We start from the raw sequence: 22888 nt of genomic DNA, 5'->3' as shown, positions 1-22888 counted from the left end.
TCCAGAGGATTAACTTCAGCGTAACCATAAATTGTGATTAAAATATGCATAATCACTCACATCAAGTCACGAAGAAGCGCAAACATCCAATAGGATGTCAACTGCAGTAACCACCGTTCAAAATGAAGCCTTTTTTACACCATATATCGTAGAATTAAAACACTCTATACCCAAATGTCAAAAAAGTTACTCGAATCAATGATGAGCACTAATAAAGCCTCATTCTTACAGAGCATTAACTAAAACAAAAAGTTGGTTTAGGGTTTATTTAACCCTTCAAAAGAAGTCTCTTCTGCTCACCAAGGCAGCATTTATTTGATCCGAAATACAGCAAACAGTAATATTGTGAATTTTTTTACAAATTAAAATAACTTCTATTTGAATATATTTTAAAATGCAAATTATCCCCGTGTAGGCAAAGCTGAATTTTCAGCAGCCATTACTTCTGTCTTCAGTGTCACATGATCCTAATATGCTGATTTTCTGCTCAAGAAACATTTAGGTAACACTTTATAAAAACTGCACGCTATTAATCATTTGTTAAGCATGAGTAAACAAGTTAATTCATCATTTATAAAGCATTAAATAATAAGCAGTTTATAAATACAGCTATATTTTCTTGATTTATAAGCATATCTATAATGTGTTTAATAATTGTATTTTCATACTTTGTTAATGATCAATTAATAATTTTTTAAATGAAGTATAGCATTATTTACAAACCAGATATTTAAGAGTTGTCAGTCATCCATAAGATCACTTAGAAAGTGTAAGTAAATGTAGTAAATACAGGTAGTTATAAAGCATTTAGTAGTGGTCAGTTAACTATTTTGTGAGCTCATCTAAAGTGAGGACTATCCATGCCTTGTAAAGTATTTATAAACAAGATTTAAAGGCGCATCAATCTTCTAAACAGTAAAGCCTTTAAATCTCCTTTCTAAATGCTTTACAAGGCATGAATAGTCCTCACTTTAGATGAGCTCACAAAATAGTTAACTGACCACTACTAAATGCTTTAGAACTACCTGAATTAACCCTGAATAAAATTTCAAATCTTCCATTTATGTCCAAAATACTAGAAAAAGTTGTGTCCGCTCAATTGTGCTCTTTTTTGCAAGAAAATGATATCTATGAAAAATTCCAGTCAGGATTCAGACCGCATCATAGTACAGAAACTGCGCTAGTTAAAATTACAAATGATTTACTTTTAGCTTCTGACCAAGGCTGTATCTCAATACTAGTTCTACTTGATCTTAGCGCTGCGTTCGACACTATAGATCATAAAATACTCTTGGATCGACTACAAAACTACACTGGTGTTCTGGGACAGGCATTAAGTTGGTTTAGATCGTACTTATCGGGCAGTTCTCATTTTGTCTGTTTAAATGGGGAAAAATCAAAGATAACGTCTGTAGACTATGGAGTACCGCAAGGATCGGTTTTAGGCCCTCTGCTATTCTCAATATATATGCTGCCACTTGGTAATATTATAAGAAAACACGGAATTAACTTCCACTGTTATGCTGACGACACTCAATTATATATTTCATCACGACCAGATGAAAACACTAACTCATCTAAATTGACAGAGTATGACAGAGTGTCTCAAAGATATAAAATGCTGGATGACGCGTAATTTCCTGCTATTAAATTCAGATAAAACGGAGGTATTACTTATTGGTCCAAAAAACTACACAAAACCTCTCACAATACAACTTTAATATAGACGGATGTCCTGTTACTTTATCCACTACAGTAAAAGACCTGGGTGTTATACTAGACCACAACTTGTCTTTCGAAAATCATATTTCATGTGTTACAAGAACAGCCTTTTTCCACCTTAGAAACATTGCTAAGCTACGTAACATGCTATCTGTTTCTGATGCAGAAAAGTTAGTTCATGCATTCATGACCTCGAGACTAGATTACTGTAATGCTTTATTAGCCGGTTGTCCTGCATCGTCAATAAACAAGCTACAGTTAGTACAAAATGCAGCTGCTAGAGTTCTTACTAGGTCAAGAAAATATGATCATATAACACCGATTTTATAATCTCTACACTGGTTACCTATTAAGTTCCATATCAACTACAAAGTACTACTACTGACCTATAAAGCCTTAAATGGTTTAGCTCCTATGTACTTAACGGACCTTCTTTCGCCCTACAATCCACACGTTCCTTAAGATCACTAAATTCAAGGCTTCTGGTCATTCCTAGGATATCTAAGTCCACTAAAGGAGGGAGGGCGTTCTCGCATTTAGCTCCAAAACTCTGGAATAGCCTTCCCGATACGGTCTGAGGCTCTGACTCGCTGACAGTTTAAAACTAGATTAAAGACGCATCTCTTTAGTCAAGCATTCACATAATGCTTACCTTTTAGTCCTCTGTTATGCCATACGGAACCGTTTGCCACTGAAACGCATTTCCGCGACAGTGGGGCTCGACAGCCTTAGTCAAACGGGTCGGCGCGTATGGTTGGGTTGCGGTGAGTTTGTGAGATAGTGGTTTTCTAACACCGACTCCCGTATAATGGAAATCATTATGAACATCAACTATGCTAATTATCTCCCATCTGCATTTCTGCTGTTATCTTGGGACGCTTGTCCCGAGAAAAATGGCGTTCGTCAGGTCCAGTTTTGTATCCAGCCTCTCACGGGGATTTCGGATGCCCCAACGCCTGTAATTAGAAGACCAGCGCCTGTGAAGAGACGACTCAACGCCGGCGATATGTTATGGCGCCGTTTTATATATAAACAATATTTATATTTAATATTTATATATAAACAATATGAATGTAAGCCAGAGGAGAACTGGCCCCCGACTGAGCCTGGGTTCTCCCAAGGTTTTTTTTTTTCCATCCAATCTGATGGAGTTTTGGTTCCTTGCCACTGTCGCCTTGCTTTTGGCTTGTAGTTTAGTATTTAATATTTAACAATATTATTGATCTGTGTTGTTGTACTACTTTCATGTTATCACTGTGAAGCTGCTTTGATACAATCTGTATTGTGAAAAGCACTATATAAATAAATGTGACTTGACTTACAGCGTAAATACATGTTAAATCACACTAAGTAACCGTCACTACATGTCTGAATAATAAGATGTATGAATGTACATTTAAATAGTTTAATCATTTACTTAAACGTTCCAAGTAATCTTATGAACCACTGACAACTCTTAAATAACTGGTTTATAAAAAATGCAATTCTTCATTTAGAAATGATAAATTGATCATTAATAAAGGATGAAAATTCAATTATTAAACAAATTATAGACATGCTTTTAAATCAAGAAGAAAGCATTTATAGCTGTATTTATAAACTGCTTATTAATGTCTATTAATGCTTTATGAATGATGAATTAACTGTTTACTCATGCTTAACTAATGATTATTACCGTGTAGTCATTATAAGAGTTCAAAAGAATAGCATTTATCTGAACTAGTAAAGACATTTATAATGTTGCAAAAGCTTTGTCGCTTTTGATCAATTTAGTTCGCAATTGCTAACAAGTATCGGCCAATACTGAAGCCACATTTTCAAAACTCTTCACACATTCAGCAAAACAGAAGTCAATGAGGACCAAACGGAGAATCCCCCCCAATGTTTTGAATGATATTGTATATTAGTGAGCTATTGACATTTCTTTTAGTAATAAAGTTCCAATTTGACTGATTACTTAAAAAAATTCTCAAACATGTAGATTCTACAGGAATTATTTTTTAGAAGATATCAAAACAAAAATGTGTTACACTAAAGCATATCTTTTACTATAATGTCTGCAGTAATTACATACCACTTTTGTGACTTCATGATCAATGTTGTGGTCATCCCCATCAGAATTATCATTTAGCCTGAAACAAAGTTCAAGTTTTCCATTAAAACTAATAATTTACAGTTATTAAATATTTTATTTGTTATTAATTAGAACTTACCGAGACTCCAGCATATAGGAACTGATTGCTCTTCCTGTTTTTACATAACCCTCCTTGATTTTCTTTATGCATTTGAGGAACCCTCCAATTTCTGAGTTCTAAAAAGAAATACAAAAAATAAACATGCATAAATTTAATACATTTAAATGACAGCATTATAACAACCAGTGACAGTAAAGTACTATTTTTTTTTATTTTTCCATTTTTTTTTCTTCTAGAGACATTCATAAAACATTTAATTTCTTACCACTAAGAGTTCTCCTAAATGACAATAAAAGTTATTAGTTAAGAGTTCTCTTAAAACCTATTCACAAATCTGCTGAGACCAACAAGGAATAAAGAGAAGACTTAAAGGGCATATTGCAGGTTAGAGGACCCAACGAGTCAATGCATAGAAAAACAACGTAGGAACTAGATTTTCTTTAAAATATACGTATAAACACGCTACAGAAGCTTCTGCAGTCGTTTAGAGTTCGTTAGCAGTTCGTTAGAGTTTAATTTAGGGCATGACATGACTAAGTTACCTATATACCACTATTTGATGCCATTGGTAGTATACGACGATCAATATTCTTGCTTCGGCATACCATGATGTTGAACTCCATCATATCGGCGGGATGCTATAGTCATTTGATCTGAAGTGAACGCTACACACGACCGCGTTTTCCGAGCCGATGCAGAAGAGAAATCCCGTCTCTTCACCTGCTCAAACCGCACCAGGAACGAAAGATAGGCTATATAGCACCGTCACTTTTATTGTAATGGAAACTTGTGGACTCGATCTTGAAGTCCTGACAGGCTGGAGTTTTTGCAATCTCCACAAACACAATAATTTACCATGACGATGATAAATTAAAATCCAAAAACTAACGAAAGCACACTGACAGACGAGCGCTCTCACTGAACACCAGCCTGCTCTCCACTGAGCCGAGGCTGCGGCTCCTTGATATGACGTCAAATGACGCGATGTTGAAAAAAAAAAAGCCGTTTTTACTAGCAGTCCAAGAAACGCTCACTTTATCTTCTAAATTAGTGCCCTTATGTTGTTTTAAAACATTTTAAAGGTGCAATACCTAAGATCTAGATGCCGCTAGAGGGCGCTACATTCAAAACAACAACAACGGCTTTGCTTGATGACGCCGTGGAGGAACGCGGAATGATGGGAACTGTTGTTTTCAACTCCACCGTGGATAAATCAGTCAGACGGGAATCGAAAATTAGTTGTCATGGATGAGGTAAAGTTCGATTTCTATAAACGTTGCGTTTAATGACATGCTTGTATTTCATTAAACTGAAATAACCGTGCAAGAAAAGTCAGGTTTAAAAGTAAATTAGTTATCACAGATGTTACTGTACGAGTCACTGGACGAAGATGGTGGAGAGGGTTTGAAGGGGCAGGTCTCTCGCAAGGAGTTGACGTGGTTGGCCCTCCTTGGTAACTTTATAAAAATAAAAAATCAATTTAATGTCAGTTATCCCAACCTGCAAGAATTCATTTCCGGGAGGTATATTTCGATAACAAGATTGTGGGGGTGGGAGGGAAGGCTAACTTTCGCGTTCGCGAGGCACAAACGCAAAGTCTCTCCCTCTGTACAGTGCACGCGCAGCGCGCTGTATGTTATGCGCGCAGTATGTCTCGCTCTAACATTATATCCCGGGAGATTTGAACTAATTTGCGGGCATCAGGGAAACGCTATCAATATGCGGGAGATCCGGGAGACTTGGGATGTCTGCAATGTACATTTGACACATCTTTTCATGTCGTGTAAGTATTCAACCACAGCTACAGTTTCACAAAATTAACGTTAAGGGGGTCGCACACCGGACGAGAAGCTGCAGCGCCGCGTTGCACCACATAATTATTCGAACACATTATTATCTATAAGTGTACACATACCGGCGGCGCCATTCGGCGTCTGTCCGCGGCGCCCAGCAACGTTTCAGGACCGTGTTCAAAACCCTGCTGCACCACAGAGCGCCATTTACATAGTTTTATATAAAATTGTAATTATTTTTGCCTCAAACCGTTGCTAATGGATCCTGACTTTGCCCTATGCTGCAATATCTATGCATTTAGTTTTGCAGTCATTTACAGAAATCAGCTGCTTGAATGACAATTACTGATTATTATTAGATTTTTCACGTGAGATTCTCAATTCATTCTGTGAACGGATGCTCTGAGGTAAAGTTTTCAGAATGCAGACTCAGCAACGATTGTATTTAATTGTACAGTACAATAACATAGAACAGACATTATCTTCATTTTCTGTCATTAAACATAACAATATTGCTGGCCATACACTGATGAGAAAGTGCGCGTCCGGTGTTCGATAACGTTACTGGAGTTGTCCTAAACGTGACGCGGCGCTTCTCGTCCGGTGTGCGACCCCCTTTACAGCCAACAGTTCACATTCCGAGAATAAATGAAAAGAATATATGTGCTCCATTCCATAACAAATGCGCGAAACAAGCTGCCGTTTGATAGGCGCTAACGCACAACTACAACTACCGCATTTGTCCAGGACTACACGTAGTAAGAGCGGAAACCGAGGTAAGCGGATATGACGCGATTGACTCGCGACTCCCAGCTCACCCCTGCTGACACGTGCCGTTTCCTTGGTTAAAATCTCAATTTTCTCGCGATTTAAACATTGTTTGAAACATTTGGAATATTGTGAGTTATCATCTTTACTAAATATATAACACTGGCCTTGTGATTTTGGGATATTTTAATGCAAAAATCTTAGGTATTGCACCTTTAAATCCTGCATTAAGTTTTCATATAGTATTTTCATACAAGGTTATCTATAAATTTCAATTTTTTTTTTACCTGCAATATGCTCTTTAAGCTAAGAAAAAGGGTGAGGTTGACCTTGTCAATGTGCTTACTAACTATGACCACAGTGATTGGCTGATGGGGGAGGAGTCTATGTCAGCAATTTAATCATAGAAATATTTTAGAATGAGTTAGCCCATCATGTTGCCATATTCAAATAAAGGTTTTAAAAAACAAATGTTGAAATATTCAAATAAAGGTTTTAAAAGGTAGGCTGTCTCACTACTTAAAGTAGTATATGTTCAGCTAATTGTCAGCCTCCTACATGTCTGCATCTCGAGATGCAGAATTCAAGTGACACATTATACTTTATAAATAAAGTTTGGGAGGAGCACGTTCAAGCCGTCAATCTAATCGGCTCGAGGAGGTCGATTGCCAACAACGTCCATTAGGATTGTTTGCGATTTGGAGAGAATTCAAGAGTCCTCTTGAATACTCCCACTTTTAGCCTTAAAAGGGGTCTTTGGATGCACATTTTCCACAAGTTGGTATGATTCTTTAGGTTCTTCCTGTAAAGTTAGTAACTTACTTTGAGGTATAAATTGTGTTGGTTTACACAACCATTGAAGAATTTTAACCAAAAACAGCTCTGTTCACAGCGACCCGTACGGTGCATGTCTCTTTAAATGATGAGGAACTCACCCCACCCCTCTCTTCCATGGGGAGTCAACACAAGACATGTAAAGTGCTGCCTTAGCTACCTGCCTTGGTATACAAATGGCTGAGAGTGGGAATATGCTAATACGGCACAGTCCGTCAGTGGTCGTGGGCAGAGCATGAGCAATATGACATCATATTGCTCAGAAAACCCAAACGGCTTGATTATTGGGAGCGTTTAGGCTTAGTCAATCGATACCACCACCATACAATAAAAAAACAAACTGCAAAGACAAATTTATATACAAACACCTTATAAAAGTGAAATTTGCATCCAATGACCCCTTAAAGATTTTTTGTGAATACGGCTCCAGAGACCATTTTATCAGACAGAATGTAATTTTAAACTGACATAATATACAAATATAATGCACAAAAAACATGAATAAACGCCACCTCTAGAATCTGGTGCTTCTTCATGGGCAGGTGCCGCTGTCTGTGCGATTTCAACAAAAAGGGAAAAGTAGCTTTCTGAGGGGGAACATAATCAATCCTTTTTCCTCTTTTTGGGCACAATGCATGGAGACCTTCACTTCCCTCTTGATATTCTGTGTCTTCATTTTCTGGGAGGCTGCTGGTAGCCCCCTCTCCATCATCACCAGTATCATCAGAGATGGACTCTGTTCTCTTAGTTGATCTAGAATGTTGTTGTCTTTCAGTTCGGACTGGTTTGGTCATAGACTGTGTTACAAACAGGCTTTCACCAGAGTCACTGTATAGGGAAATACAGAGAAGTGATGCAGTGCATGAGAAAACAATTACAAATGAATCATTTCAGTGAATCATTTTCAGTTTTAGCACTGAAACTTAATTTTAAAGCATGATTTTATGAGATTATTTTGAAAAACAAACCAACTTTATTAAACAGAGCTTTTAACAAAACGAACAAGCATGGGAGCCTCATTCATGTGGTGCGTTTCAAGGTGTGGGTGTAAATTAGAAGCATTACCTCTGCATGCTGTCACCTTTATGGCAGCCACAATGTTTCAACGTTCCCTATTTAAATCCAAAATATTGCCAAATAGGTGCTTTTACATGTTGCTATGAAACCAAATCTTGCACGCTTGTCTTGTCAGGTAGCTTACCTCACTCTCGTCACTTGATAAAATAAATCTGTCATCTTCTTGTCATTTGTTATTCATTACTTCAATGAGCTCATTTTTTTATAATACATTATTAGCTAAAATACTAAAAATGTAGCTATTTTGTAAATGTACATTTCTGAAATACACAACTTAAGACAGTTACCTCTGATAACAAGTCAGAGGTAAAAGCGCTACATTAATAAATGTGAATTCTTCTGATCTCAGCCTCTCGAGATTGGCAGCTAGTGGTTGAAATGGGTACTGCAATTGATTTTTTTTTTTTAATATAGACTTGCTTCACTCGCCCCCTCCTGCTCAGACTCGACGCTCAGGCGGGTTACCAGATTGAGTATATGCAACAGGAACGAGAGCAATTAACAATGGAATGCAAGGAGATTTACACACTAAGCTGATGAGTTGATTTATTGATGTATGATAAGTTATCACGTTTTAATTTGCTCCTGGTGATAGAGATTTTTAGATGGGTGTGGAGGCTTTTTAGGTTGGTGTGGAGTACAATCTGTGATCACTGACCCATTTTGTTTGTTGGCTTCCATGGCTGCAATTTGCTGTGTTTTCCACCAACTGGCAACCTGTGGTGGTGGAATACTATTGCGTAAATTGTCAACGTGCTATATCACACAGACGTAGGGCTGGACGATATGGGCAAAATGTATATTACAATATACAGTCACCTAAAGGATTATTAGGAACACCTGTTCAATTTCTCATTAATGCAATTATCTGGTCCTGGTCAAGACAATCTCCTGCACTCCAAACTGAATGTCAGAATGGGGAAAAAATGTGATTTAAGCAATTCTGAGCATGGCATGGTTGTTGGTGCCAGACGGGCCGATGTGAGTATTTTACAAACTGGGATTTTCACGCACAACCATTTCTAGGGTTTACAAAGAATGGTGTGAAAAGGGAAAACATCCAGTATGTGGCAGTCCTGTGAACGAAAATGCCTTGTTGATGCTAGAGGTCAGAGGAGACGGGCTGACTGATTCAAGCTGATAGAAGAGCAACTTTGCCTGAAATAACCACTCGATGAACAATTTGAGAAGGTGTAACTGTTGTTTGTGGAAGATTAAAAAAAAAAACAAAGTCTACAAGTTTGCAGCTCTTAAAACATTTCTCTCTGTGACTTCAAATTTGATATACATGTGTGACTATTCTCTACAACTACAAATTTCACTATCACAGGCGTTCAGTAGTTTTGCAACAAAAAAATCTTCATAAATATTGCCAACAACACATTGGGAGGATTAGGTTAGAACTACAAACGAGTAAGTGTTTAGATAAAGGGGTCTGAGTGACTAAAAATCAACATTTAATCTGATTAAAATATTTATGCAAGGTTATCCGTGTTATCCCACAAATGAGTTAGGAGTGCTACTTAAATGTGTTCCCTTGGTGCTCTTCAGTTTGGAGATCCAAAATGTTTCTCAAATAAACAGGAAGTCTGAGGCACTCAAAAGGAATACAAGTTTAAAAAGCCTTTATTTAAACTAGTGGTCGACCGATTTTTTTTTAAAATCAATATTTAATAAATTAGATGAATTTAATAATCTTATATTGAAAAAAATCTTTAAAATAAACATGCTTAGGCCCTATACTTTAGATTGCAACTTCTTGAATCTGAATTTTTTTTTTTTCACAAATAAAGTCATTGTTTAAAAACACGAATGTGTGAATAAAAAGGAAGTAAACACTGTAACAGGGCACTCAGTAATCTGGTAATTTCACCTGCACTGATAATCTTTTTTTTTAAATACTTTTTTTTTTACTATTTTTTGACAAGGTAACGCTAATTGCACATACAGCACACTGTGAAAACGACAAGAATATGACACAGTGGGCTCTGGGCAACTGGATATAGCACAGCATATACTGTATTGAAATAAAGGATTTCAAATGTTTCGATCGCGTCTCCTGTGAAGCTGAACTTCTGTTCGCATCCACTCACTGCGCACGGACCATCACTTGCAGTAACACGTTTATGCCGGCTCACAAGATACCACAGCTGGATTCGATTAAATCTGCAAGGTTTGTGAAATTAAATGTTTATTAGATATTCAGAGATTTGTTTAAATGATGTACAGTATGCGCATTTGCATAAAGTTGACGGTAAATGAGAAAGTATTTTAGGCTGAATATTTGCCTTTTCTGATAAGGCGGGCATACACTGTGCGATGTCTGTGCGATTTCAGCAAGGTACCTACTCAGTGAGTATGTGAGTAGTACTCACACTCAACAAGTAAATCGCATGCGATGCAAAGCCAAAGTTCAGAATTTATGTGCTCATTGCAATAATTAATTGCAATGAACGAACATTGCAATAATTAATCATCAATGAAAAACAGGTTCATTTCAAAAAACATTGTTTAACAAATTAATAAATGTCAATTACATCGCAAATGGCTTGGAAGACCTGGGTATTCTGCAACACGAACTGGAGGTAAGCAACAGTAATTTGTAGCTACAGAACTTAAAGATCTCCCTCTTTTCGTTTTTATTTTAATTTTATTTTTGCTGCAAATGAAATGATTAAACTTCTGTTTTCGCGCAGGCGCAGTGAGGGAAAAACACTTGAGTTTAGGGCAACCTGTTTGTAGTTTTGCTTCAACTGTGCGATGTAGTCACGAGGAGCGACCAAAATTTTTGACCTGCCAGAAATTCATCCGACCATCCTACTGTCGATCGTCGTGAGAGGTTAATCACCTCTCGTTTCTCCCTTACACTGCACGAGCACTGCAGGACAAATGCACAACAAAACTGAAAATCGGTCCGACACGAAAAAGAGTCGCACGAGTCAGAATTATATCGTGTATATACAGTATATATATATATATATATATATATATATCGGCTGTGCCAATATATCGGTCGACCACTAATTTAAACTTGGCTATCCATGAAAAAACATATGCCAACATGTTTCGGCCTCTTTGGCCTTCCTCAGGGCACATTCAAAATGGCAGTCCATAGACTGCATGCTATATATCTGCATGTGGTCACATGACCTAGAAGCATTATCCGTGTTATTTCATCTGCAACAACGTGAACTTTTCTAAAGATACGTTTGGCAATTAAAGGATTTGTTTACTTTAAAAAAAACTTTTGCAGATAATTTATTCACCCCCATGTCATCCAGTCGAAAAGAAATGAAGGTTTTTGATAAAAACATTAAAGGATTTTTGGGTGTGAGTAAATTACCAGCAAAAGTTTTTTTTTTAAAGTGAACTAATCCTTTAAAGCTGCAGTCCGGCATTTTCCTCTGTCGCCATCTCTGTTCGAAATCTGCAATTGCAGTAATTTGCATAATTATCAACTTAACCCGAGTTGTAATTCGGCACAGCGCGGATGAACACAATTGCTGTGTCCGAAATCACCCATTACTCACTATATAGTGGACTATATAGTGAGCTCGCCATTTTGTAGTGCTGTCTGAATGTATAGTGGTGATTATTATACCCTATATAGTCCACTCAATGTATCCCAGAATGCATTTTGAAAAGTAGTGTACAACCGATGGTCACTAACCTAAGCCCTACATACCATCATGCATTGCGCTGATTGTAAAAATAAGTTATAATAAAAATAAGCTCATTATAACAAAAACGGCCAGAAAATTTTGTAATGTAATGAATATAATATAATGTAATGTATTTATTTTAAAAAATATATTTAGCCCAGAGCCGGCTCGGCACCAGCTGACAGATGATGTAATCAACGGCACCGAGAGACGATATAGTAGTGTCCGAAAGTGTTCTATTATGCTGGTGAGCTCACTACATTTGCTCTGCTCTCTACCCCATATATAGGGGGTAGGGAGTAGCGGTTTGAGTGGAGATTTCGGACGCAGCAAATGTTTGAGGAGAGTGTGCAAATGTCAATCACTGCACCGTTGTGGATACTGGCATTCAGAATCACATAATTATTTTTGGAAGTCTGACCAACATAATTTAATTTCACCGGAAAATGTCATCTGAACAAGTAACAACCACTTTTGTTGTGGTTCTCTGACATTGCAGTAAATCGCACTGATTAAATCTAAAACTCACTTATCATTAGGGGTGTGAATTTCTGCCAAAAATGCCATTCGAAAATCAAGGAGCAAGAGTCGATTATCGAAAAAAAGCACCCTTAAAATGACAAAGGGAGGCTACAGGTAAATTTCACCTTTAGTGATTTGTCAAACAAACTGTTTATTTATTGAACAAGTAACATGTTTTAGTTGTATTTTTAACATAGCGGTAGTAAACATGGAAGAAAAAAACAAAAAGCACGACAGACCGTTTTTGCATCACCAAACCAGATGCTCGTTAAATAAAAATATAATGTCATAGGTCATAATGATTTTATGTGAACCTGCCTTGTTACTGCAATAGCCTACTTTTTAAACAAATTAGTTTCAATCAAAACTATTTGTGTGATGCCACTGCGCAATACACACACATTACCATGGGATAGCGGGTGTTCATTTCATAAACTGTGGACAATGGTAGCCTAGCTTATTTAATGTAGCCTTTAAATTAATGTAGCCTATATGTCCAAACAACGGATAATGTCATCATATTTGTTGTAGTGCTATCATCACGTAATAATCTGCAAATGCATCATATTTTTGCCAGCGATGAAGATCTAGTTTAACTCTTCGTATGCCGTTTGTGAATGAATGCTTCCACAGGACGATACATTCGAGTTCATTTCATTCAGATAATACATTTTACTTTGATTTGTAGCGTTTTACAGAGCGTTTTCTTTTCCCTGTTAACATCCGCTCTTTCGACATGTACTGTATGTGAAGAGTGTGCTTAACTGAAAGAAAGCAACTATAAAAGGACTCGTGGAACTACCAGTTCGTTTGGACTGTCTTTTCTATTCTTCATCTGGGTAGACTTCAAACTCTGAAAGACGTTACAACACACAGACTGTTTTAAAAAGGGGTTGGATAAATATGTTTTGCTTTTAAAACTGTGTTTTATTGCGAGTATAGGCCTACACAAATATAAGTAAACACTTTGCAGACTGAGTGTTGTCCTGTATGAACAAAATGACGAAGTATGTTTTTATGTTTCCACTGTTCGATCACGCTCGCGTGTCTCTCTCTTTCTGGCCACACACAGTTCGATCGCGCCCGTGTCTTGGAATACTTTACAAAACATATTAAAGCTGACTATATGCTTCCATCACTAAATGAGTTTAAAGGAGCACTTCACCCCATTTCAACAATTATCTTTATTGAAAGTGGGTCATATATGTAGTCAAAATGTAAAAGAATTTTTGAATTTGGTGCCCTCTTGAACTCAACTCTGACCGATTGGGGAAGGGGGAGTGATAGTGGTCATGTAATCTTTATTTATTTATAATTTCTTATTATTTTTATTATTGTTAAATTAGTGTTCATTAATGCGTTATGTATGGTAGGCTATTTCAAGAATTTTAAGTTAATCACAGCAATTTTCGAAAAATAATTTTTAAGCTTGTCATGTGGTTCCCCCCTATTGGTTGTGAATGGTTGGTGCCCCTGGGCACTGGCCTAAGTGCCCTTTTGGATAATCCGGCCCTTGCACCACACTGTCTTAATACGGCCCCATGGGAACAGGCCTGATTTTATGTTGTGTTTCTGTTGTGTGTGGCCAGCAGTGAGGGGCTACTGGCTTATGCTTTTGTTTTGTATTTGTTTATTTTACTATTAAAATGTTTAAATGTTTGCAGGTGTTCTTGTTCTGACGATTCATGCTATTGTAACGAGTAGAAATATGGTGTGTCCCCTTTAAGAATCTGTGACGGGTGGAAATGGGGTGTGGCCCCTTGAAGAGCTGCGCGCTCCTGTTAGAGAGTCGTCATTATTGTGCTATATGTGCTATATGCCGTCTGCCTCGAACACCCCATGTGTGTAATTTCTGTTTGATGCCGACTTTTATATTATTTTTACTTTGCTTGTTAATTAACGATGTGGATGGGAGGACGTGCAACAGATAGTTATATGCACGAGTTCGATGTGGAATAAAGCACGAGTTTTGAGATGCATATCGACTCCGTGAATCTGTCTGGCCTCCGCACGTAATATCTTCAGTTGTGAGCTATCCATCTCCTTCTTCCTGAAGCAGCGCGTTACACTACCCATCGAGATTTGCTACTTACCGGTTATGCGCATGTGCGACTGACAGTTTTTTTTTTAAAAGGTACATTTTCCTGTTATAATGTATAATTTCCCTTTAAAAAATGCTTACTACTATATTTGTACGGTCAGCCAGCTGAAAAAGAATAACTGAAAGTTTCAGTTACTATGAGGAAAGCTGTACTTTGACAAGTCAAAGATTAACCCTTATGCTGAATTAGGGACATTTTTGGTCTTTTGCAGTTTAATTTCTTTGACCATTTTGGCTGTTTTAATGCAAATGGTATGTAATTTGGCAAAATTGAGACTTTTTGGATAAATGTAAAAAATGTGATCCAAATTTGCAAAATATGTACAACACAAACTGTGTAGATCAAATAGTAACACTCAGCACCATAAAGACCAAAAATTGAAACCCATTAAAACGTTGTTTAAATCCGAGGCTGTCATTAATACATGAAACATGATTTTTGCTCAAACATCCTTTCATTTTGAAGCAAAAGCATTATATTTGCATTATATAGTGTATTCCACCAGATGATGTCACTACATCTGTATTCCCTATGGGTGGAAATGCACCTTGTTTTCCTGGTTTCTACTAGGGGCAGTATGGAGTGCGTTATGAAGCATTTTAATGGCTCAATGATCTAAAATTATGTTTCTGAGTATGTGTGGATGTCTGAGAGCAATGTGTGTGTGTGTGTTGACAAAAGTGTGTGTGTGTGTGTGTAGGGCCTACATATAATACATGGTGTTTGTGCGAGTGGCAAATCACAATATCCTAAAGGTCATATTTTACCCTTTCTGTTTACTCTCTCTATCTATGTCCCTCTCTCTCTCTCTCTCTGTGTGTGTGTGTTACGCACAAACATGAATCTTTTGAATTTTACGCATCTTTGACATCTTTTTTTAGCAGTCTGTTTCAAAGTTAATTCATAACTTCGTACGTATGAAGAAGCACAAACACAGCCATGCAGTCAGTTCTTAGACAATAATATACAATAATAACGAAGTCTGCCTTTCATACAAGTGTGGTTGATGCAAAAGTTATAAAGGTATGCACATCTTGGTGCAGCAATTTTAAACTCGACAAGATGAAGAAAAGCTAGTGGGTCTGCAGACACCCATGACAAGAGGAGGAGGGGGTGCAGTTTCAGCCCTAACAAAAAAGAAAAATCTCCACTACCTACTCAAAATGTGGCATTTACAGCTGTAAAGCTCAACTTCAAACAACAGCAAAGTGGGCAAAACAAGTGGGTCTTGAGGAAAACATTAAAAAGACGGAAGCAACCAAGAACTTGCCGGGCCAGAGACGCTGATCCACCTATATCAATTCATCTAACTTGACGGACAAAAACTTGAATGGACAAAAGACTTCAAGTATCTTGGCTCTTACATTGCATCGAGCAAAACAGACATGAGAGCACGAAAAGGACAAGTGTGGGGACCATTCTGGAAAATGAAGGATGTATTTCTGTCAAAAACTCTTCCAATCAAACTCAAACTAAACATCTTTGAAGCAGCGTGCATCTCCATCCTCCTGTACGGCTGCGAAAGTTGGATTATCAACCAGAAAATGCAAAACTCACTCAACAGCTTCGCCACCAATTGCTACAGAATCTTGGCATAAAGAAGATAGATCAAATAAGTAACCAAGCTGTATACAAAGCTGTCGCAAAGAACCAGCTTATCCTTCAAACCCAAGGCAGCTACGCTTTGTCGGCCACTCACTTAGAAGAGACCCAAATGACAAAATTAACTAATATGTGTTATATGCACCCAAAGAATGACATGGCAAACGAAGCCGAGGAAAGCCACATAGGGCTGTCGCGGTAACCGCAATATTGTAGTACCGCGCTTCTGACAAGTCAACCGCAGAGGATAGCACGTAACCGCAGCAACCGCGATATTCACGTTTTTTTTTTATAAGGCTATACCCTTCTTGTTTTGAACTTAATGCATGTGTATTGAATGTTAAACAAGTTCATAACGATAGCAAGACTGTTTATCATGGTGATGTGTAGCCTACAGGCTTCACACAGACAGTGAATGAGAGAGATCGGCAGAGCGCGTCACGCGCTGCGCGTGCAATTACCTGCGTCTGTCTTTGAAGTCGTGAAAAGCTTGTCGTGTCAAAGGGAAGCGAAAAATTTGTCGCATCATCATTTTAATGTTGTTCTCTTGTTCTGTTGTTCTCAATGTTCTCTTCACGGGTATTTTCCCATAAATGCGCGTCAGCAGCAGCTCTGGTCAGCATCCCACAACCAGTGGTGGAATGTAACGAAGTACAAATACTTCTTTACTTTACTTAAGTACATTTTTCACGTATCTTTACTTTACTTAAGTACAATAAATAGTGCCTACTTTTTACTTTTACTTCGTTACATTTTGCAGCAATTATTATACTTTCTACTCCACTACATTTCTACAACTTCTGTTACATTTTCGTTACATTTTCTGATCAGTTTTTCCCCTGCCAAAACGTAATCTGACCGTCGAGCCCGTTCTCATCCTAAAGCGCCATATCGGACGCTTTTGCAAAAGCGTAAATATCCAACGCACATGGCACCCTTTAACGTGAAATGAGACGCAGATATATTTGGGCAGATGGCGCCCCCTAGTGGTCTAACCCTTACACCAGTGACGTTTGGTTGCCATAGATACAGTATATCAACCCGGCAGTATATCAACAGCACGGCCGGTCACACTAAATGCGTCTCACACGCAGTGTGTTTATCGTGCAACTCATACGCGAAAATTTGTTTTTACGTGCATAGGAAACACACCGTGTGTAATATATGTTTGGTTTGGTTAGGATTATGGCAAGCCAAGAGGTTCAGAATTACACCATAAATGAATCGCGTTTACTGCCAAACATATTAACATATAGTAAGGATATTGCAATGATATAAGCATGATATTGCCTAATTGCAAGCTTGTTTCAGAAATGGTGACGTTTTTTTCCATCATTATTGAACATCATTATAGGAGTAGGCTATTAGGTTGAATGAGTTAGAATTAAATGTTTTATTAATCATTAGAAAATAGACATTAAGATAATAAATTGTTATGCAAGTACTTTTACTTTTAATACTTAAAGTACATTTAAAATAAAGTACTTTTTACTTTTTACTTAAGTATGGTTGTCATTGTGTTACTTCTACTTTTACTAAAGTAAATATTTATCTGGGTATTTGTACTTTTACTTAAGTACTGAGATTCAGTACTTCCTCCACCACTGCCCACAACTAGGGTTGCCGCGGTGAGGAAAATTTCCCACCGGTTAATCGACGTGTGACAACACCGGTAATCCCGGTGTCACCGTGGAGGGCAGGGCGGGGGGGTTAAATAGCTTTTAAATGCGTGCGCGTTATACTTTCACTTTCGAAATATGCGTCAATTGCTTGAATGGACAAAAAAAAAACAACTCGCTGATAATAAAACTTTTATTTATAGACTTTTATTAGCATAACGAACGAATAAAAATAACCCCATGCATAGGCTGAAAAAAGTGAAAATCGGCAAAATGTGGGCCCAAACAAATAAGAACCATAAAACGTTTATTAACGAATAAGAAAATAAAATAGGCCTAAATAAATTACACAAAGTTTAAATGAGATAAAACCAATTAAAAAGAGACGAATATAAAATAAAAACTTCAAAACGGACCTTAGCCTACATAAATGACATACTTTCACTTTCGAAATAAGCGTCAATTGCAATTCAGCGTCAATTGCTGGGATGGACAAAAAAAAAAAAAAAAAAAAAAAACAACTCGCTGACAATAAACTTTTATTTAGACAGCACTTTTATTAGAATAATAAACGAATAAAATATAGACAGAACTTTTATTAGCATAACGAACGAATGAAAATAACCCCATGCATAGGCTGAAAAAAGTGAAAATCGGCAAACTGTGGGCCCAAAAAAAAATAAAACGTTTATTAACGAATAAGAAAACAAAATAGGCCTAAATAAATTAAACAAAGTTTAAATAAGATAAAACCAAATAAAAAGAGACGAATATAAAATAAAAACTTTAAAAAGGACCTTAGCCTACATAAATGCACTCTAAAAAAAGTAAAACACTATAAATTGGCATTTATTAACATTAATATATATATTGGCTAAAATATTGCCAAACAGACGCTTTTGCGTTGCGTTTTGACACCAAATCTTCCGCCATTATCTTGCTTTTCTGTAATTTGACTAGTTCTCGTCTCCACACGTGCTAAATGGAATCCTGATGCTTGCTGATCTGTGACGTGACGGCACGCGTTGCGCAGTTCATTTTTAATTATAATGCTCTCTTCAGAACTAAATAATTGAAAATTATAATTTTTAATTAATTCAAATAAATATTTTAGCAAAAACGAATACTTTAAAAAAAAAACTCAAGACATCGCGGTGTCACGGTGGGAAAGTGATGTCACCGGTGATGGGGCTTAAAACCGGTAACACCGTCAACACCGTCTATCGCGGCAAGCCTACCCACAACACAAGGAAGCCGAAATAAAATCAGTGAGTCACGCATTGAATCAATGGGTCTCTAATAAGTGAAGCATCAGCTTCAGCATTGCCTATGCGACGCATTGCTGCTCAGCTGAGCCTTGAAAAGTTGAATCTCAAAGTTAAAAATAAATAACATCTTGTTGAATCAGCTTTTTTAAACGTGTTCGTTGAATGAACGGTTCAATGACTCGCTCAAAGTCCGTTGTCATAACAATATGCGCGCTGAGTGAAAGTCTTTCAATGCGCATATACTGTAGACGCTGTTTAGTTTCGGTTACATTGGTTACTGAAAATGTCCTCGTTTTTGTCCACATCGTAAACATTATTTATATAGCAACAAAAACATAAAAATTAAATAAATAAATAAATAAATAAATAAATAAATAAATGGCGGTAATACCGCATATCGCGCTATTGAGCCACTCAACATTACCGCAAGGGAAATTCCATAACCGCGACAGCCCTAAAGCCACACACATTATACCATACATACATCGGCAAACTAATCAACAATGACATGCCACCAACAGCTGACGAGATGCGAAGAGCTGCTAGTAATCGAACAGAGTGGAGAAAACTTGTGACCGACTGCAAACCCGTTTTGTTCGCAGCCGATTGATGGTGATTACATCTGTAAGGAGCATGCATTGCAATTCTGCAGCTCCTGCAAATGAGCTGAAGAATGACCCCATTTTGTTTTGAAGTTTTGATATGTTTTATGTTTATAGAATACTTTTTTTTTTTTTAGAGAAAAAGTAACAATTCATGTTCATGGCATATTCAAGACTGTGATAATCCAAAGCCAAGGGTTTCACTTTGCATTTAGTTTACTGAAAATAATTGAATTTTTGTGTTTTTTCCTCTTATACTAATCGATGGTTTCGCCACCAAAACTGGTAATTAAAGGGTTAAAATCCTGAAATTGAATACATTTTTGGTAGTTATGATGAGGACTGATGCTGGTTAAAATATTTAACTTGATAAAAGTGGAAAATAATAAAAATATGTAATATTTTAGGCAGTGTTTAATATGTGGCCATTTTTGGCCCTTAATGCACTCAACGGTGTTAAAAATCTAATGCAGCACAAGGGTTAATATTTTTTGATAATTTTTACTTTTCACGCCGTTCTAAAAATAAAAACAGTAGTCTACAGTATACAGTAGCAACTCATCACTTAGAATTGTATTATAATTGTATTTCATACGACTTTAATCGGCATTCTGTTATCAATTCGCGCTACGGTAGCATTTTTCAACAAGGCAGCAAAAATCGACAGAACACCTGTTCCCGCCTCCTTCCCACAACAACAAACCCTGTTACATTGGCAAACTCATTAGTGAATTACTCCTCGTTTGTATTTCTTTCTATATGGTATATTATTGCATGATACTGGTATGTTCAGTCAGAACACATGCGGTGCGAACCTAGGATGGTTCCTATATTTAACGGCATTACTTTTTCCAGTAAAGAGTAATCTAATTGATTACTCTTCTCATTTTAATAACGCCGTTACCGGTACTGCCAAAAAATGCAACTCATTACTATAACTGATGAAGCTGCTTTTTTTTCCATCAGACGAACTACTCTGAGCGAGAGGCAAATACTTTTTTTACTGTTCTTCCTGGTTAGTGAGCAGAGTATGAAGCCTTGTTTATACTCGACGCAGGCAGCGGAGACTCGCGCTCTTGCGGACGCGTCGAGTATAAACAAGGCTTCGCGCTCTTGCGGACACGTCGAGTATAAACAAGGCTTTGCGCCGGACTGGACAAAAGCGAAGCGAACTGCGCGAGAGAGAACGAGCGTTTCAGTGCGCGCGAGAAAGGCCGAGTGTTTTGCGCGCGAGAGAGACCGAGCGTTTCAGTGCGCGCGAGAGAGGCCGAGCGTTTCAGTGCGCGCGAGAGAGACCGAGTGTGTGCGGGCTTTAGTACGTAGCCTAATTAATTGTACATAATATATAATTACTATATAAGAGGCATGGAAGTTCGATTTATGGACAACAATAATCAGTACAAACGTCTTTTTTAACTAGTGTTTTATTAACATAAATAATTCGAGCAGATAAACTTTCATAAGGAGGATTAAATAAGATTGAATTTATGTAGCCAGTAATATTTCATAACTAATCACTGAACCATAACCAGATTTTTCGTTTCTTGGGCGTCAAATAAAATAACAATGACTCTGAATGGTATTCACCAAATGTTGTCTGTGCAAGTGTTTCCATGAGAGCATTAAATAGGATAATGGCATCTGTGAGAAAGATGGTTAAATCTGCAAGAGACAACCGTGTCAATTTACTGTTTAAAATAAAGTGATTTCAGCCGAAATTACCTGTGTTGTTCTATTTGTATTGGCCCCTGAATGTTGTTCCATGGCTCACGAAGGTACCTGCTGATACTCTAACTCATAATTTTTAACATTATTGCGCTTAAAAATTCAATATGTTTAAGAGACTCATGTTAATTTATAATAATAGCCTATCATTAGATGTCATGCATGGCTTACTGGATGGTAATAGAAAACGTGGATTTTTTTAGCTGACTTTACCATACTTTAATGATGTAATTCTGTATTTATATTTAAAATGGATAGTCTCTCTTCTCTTGGTATCCAGGATTTTATGCCGTCCTTTCTCCATTTGTCTGTCGGTCACTGAATCGATATTTTGAAAGTCTCTCTTTTAATTGTGTAATTGATCAGTAATTTGAAAAATTTGTGGTTCTAGGGACGAGTACACTGGAGTTTGGTTTATTGAATAATGAGATATAATTAATAAATGTGAAATAGTGTGTGATTTCAGAGGCTTGACACCTGATTGAAGACTTATGTTAAAAGAGAGAAAGTAATGCCGAGTTCAGACTGCATGATTTTCAAAGTAGTCGGGTCGCTGTTCTTTTCACACTGCATGACTATCTTGGCCAGAATTCAGTCACTGCTGTGTTCACACTGGACGATTGATCGGTGACAGAACGTTTCACACTGCATGACTTTACAATAGGAAAAATCGCCGACAGACTAGCACGCTGCACGCAAACTACGTTTACACAACAAACACGTGAGATGTGAAAAGGAAACAACGCGACACCACACGTGCAAGACCGGAGTTCTCACGTGAGACTTTTTTTTTCGACCCGGTTGTGGTAACGTTACAGCTGGTGAAACGTCAAACAGACACGAGTCTACTCATTTTTCTTCCATTTATTGTGTCCAAATAGACCGAGAAGAAGTTTTTTTTCTGACACAATGCCATATTATGTTGATATGTGATCTATAACTCCTCCCCGAACTCCCCGCTGCTCTGTATCTTGCTCTCTCACTGGCTGCCGGTGATCGCCGATGTAGTTTTCAGTCAAAACACTTTTCACACAGCAGGATTTTCGACTCGTCTGTGATTCTTTCAGTTCGCGTCTTTGCTCATTCACACTGCGTGATTGCCACTCGCGTTAACGAGCGCCGATTTGCCTGTGATTTCGGGCATTTGTCTGCGATTTCTCAAAACCTGTCGGCGAGCCAAAATCGTGGCTAAAATCATGCAGTCTGAACTCGGCAAGCTACATCCTGCTAATTCAGTGGCAATACTTTCAATTGTTGTTTTTTTATTTATATTGTTGTCCATTGATCGAACTTCCATGCCTCTTATTACTTGTGTTGTGTACCAATTACTTATGCTTGGACTGTCGAACACACTCGGTCTCTCACGCGCACTGACACACTCGGTCTCTCGCGTGCAC

At 37.5% G+C, this 22888-nt stretch overlaps 1 protein-coding gene across 1 annotated transcript in view; it reads right to left on the bottom strand.

The window, feature by feature from the left end:
* pho (phoenix) overlaps nucleotides 1–22888 on the bottom strand; it is a 46023-nt gene that overhangs the window by 8601 nt on the left and 14534 nt on the right. Inside the window, 3 exon segments of the mRNA XM_039690673.2 lie at nucleotides 3797–3854; nucleotides 3936–4033; nucleotides 7825–8140. Coding sequence (XP_039546607.2) covers nucleotides 3797–3854; nucleotides 3936–4033; nucleotides 7825–8140 — 472 coding nt within the window.

This window comes from Pimephales promelas, chromosome 4 (assembly GCF_988280905.1).
Source record: "Pimephales promelas chromosome 4, fPimPro1.hap1.1, whole genome shotgun sequence".
Taxonomy (NCBI): domain Eukaryota; kingdom Metazoa; phylum Chordata; class Actinopteri; order Cypriniformes; family Leuciscidae; genus Pimephales; species Pimephales promelas.
The sequence above is the reverse complement of the archived record's forward strand: the minus strand, read 5'-3'. Positions and strand labels throughout refer to the sequence as shown.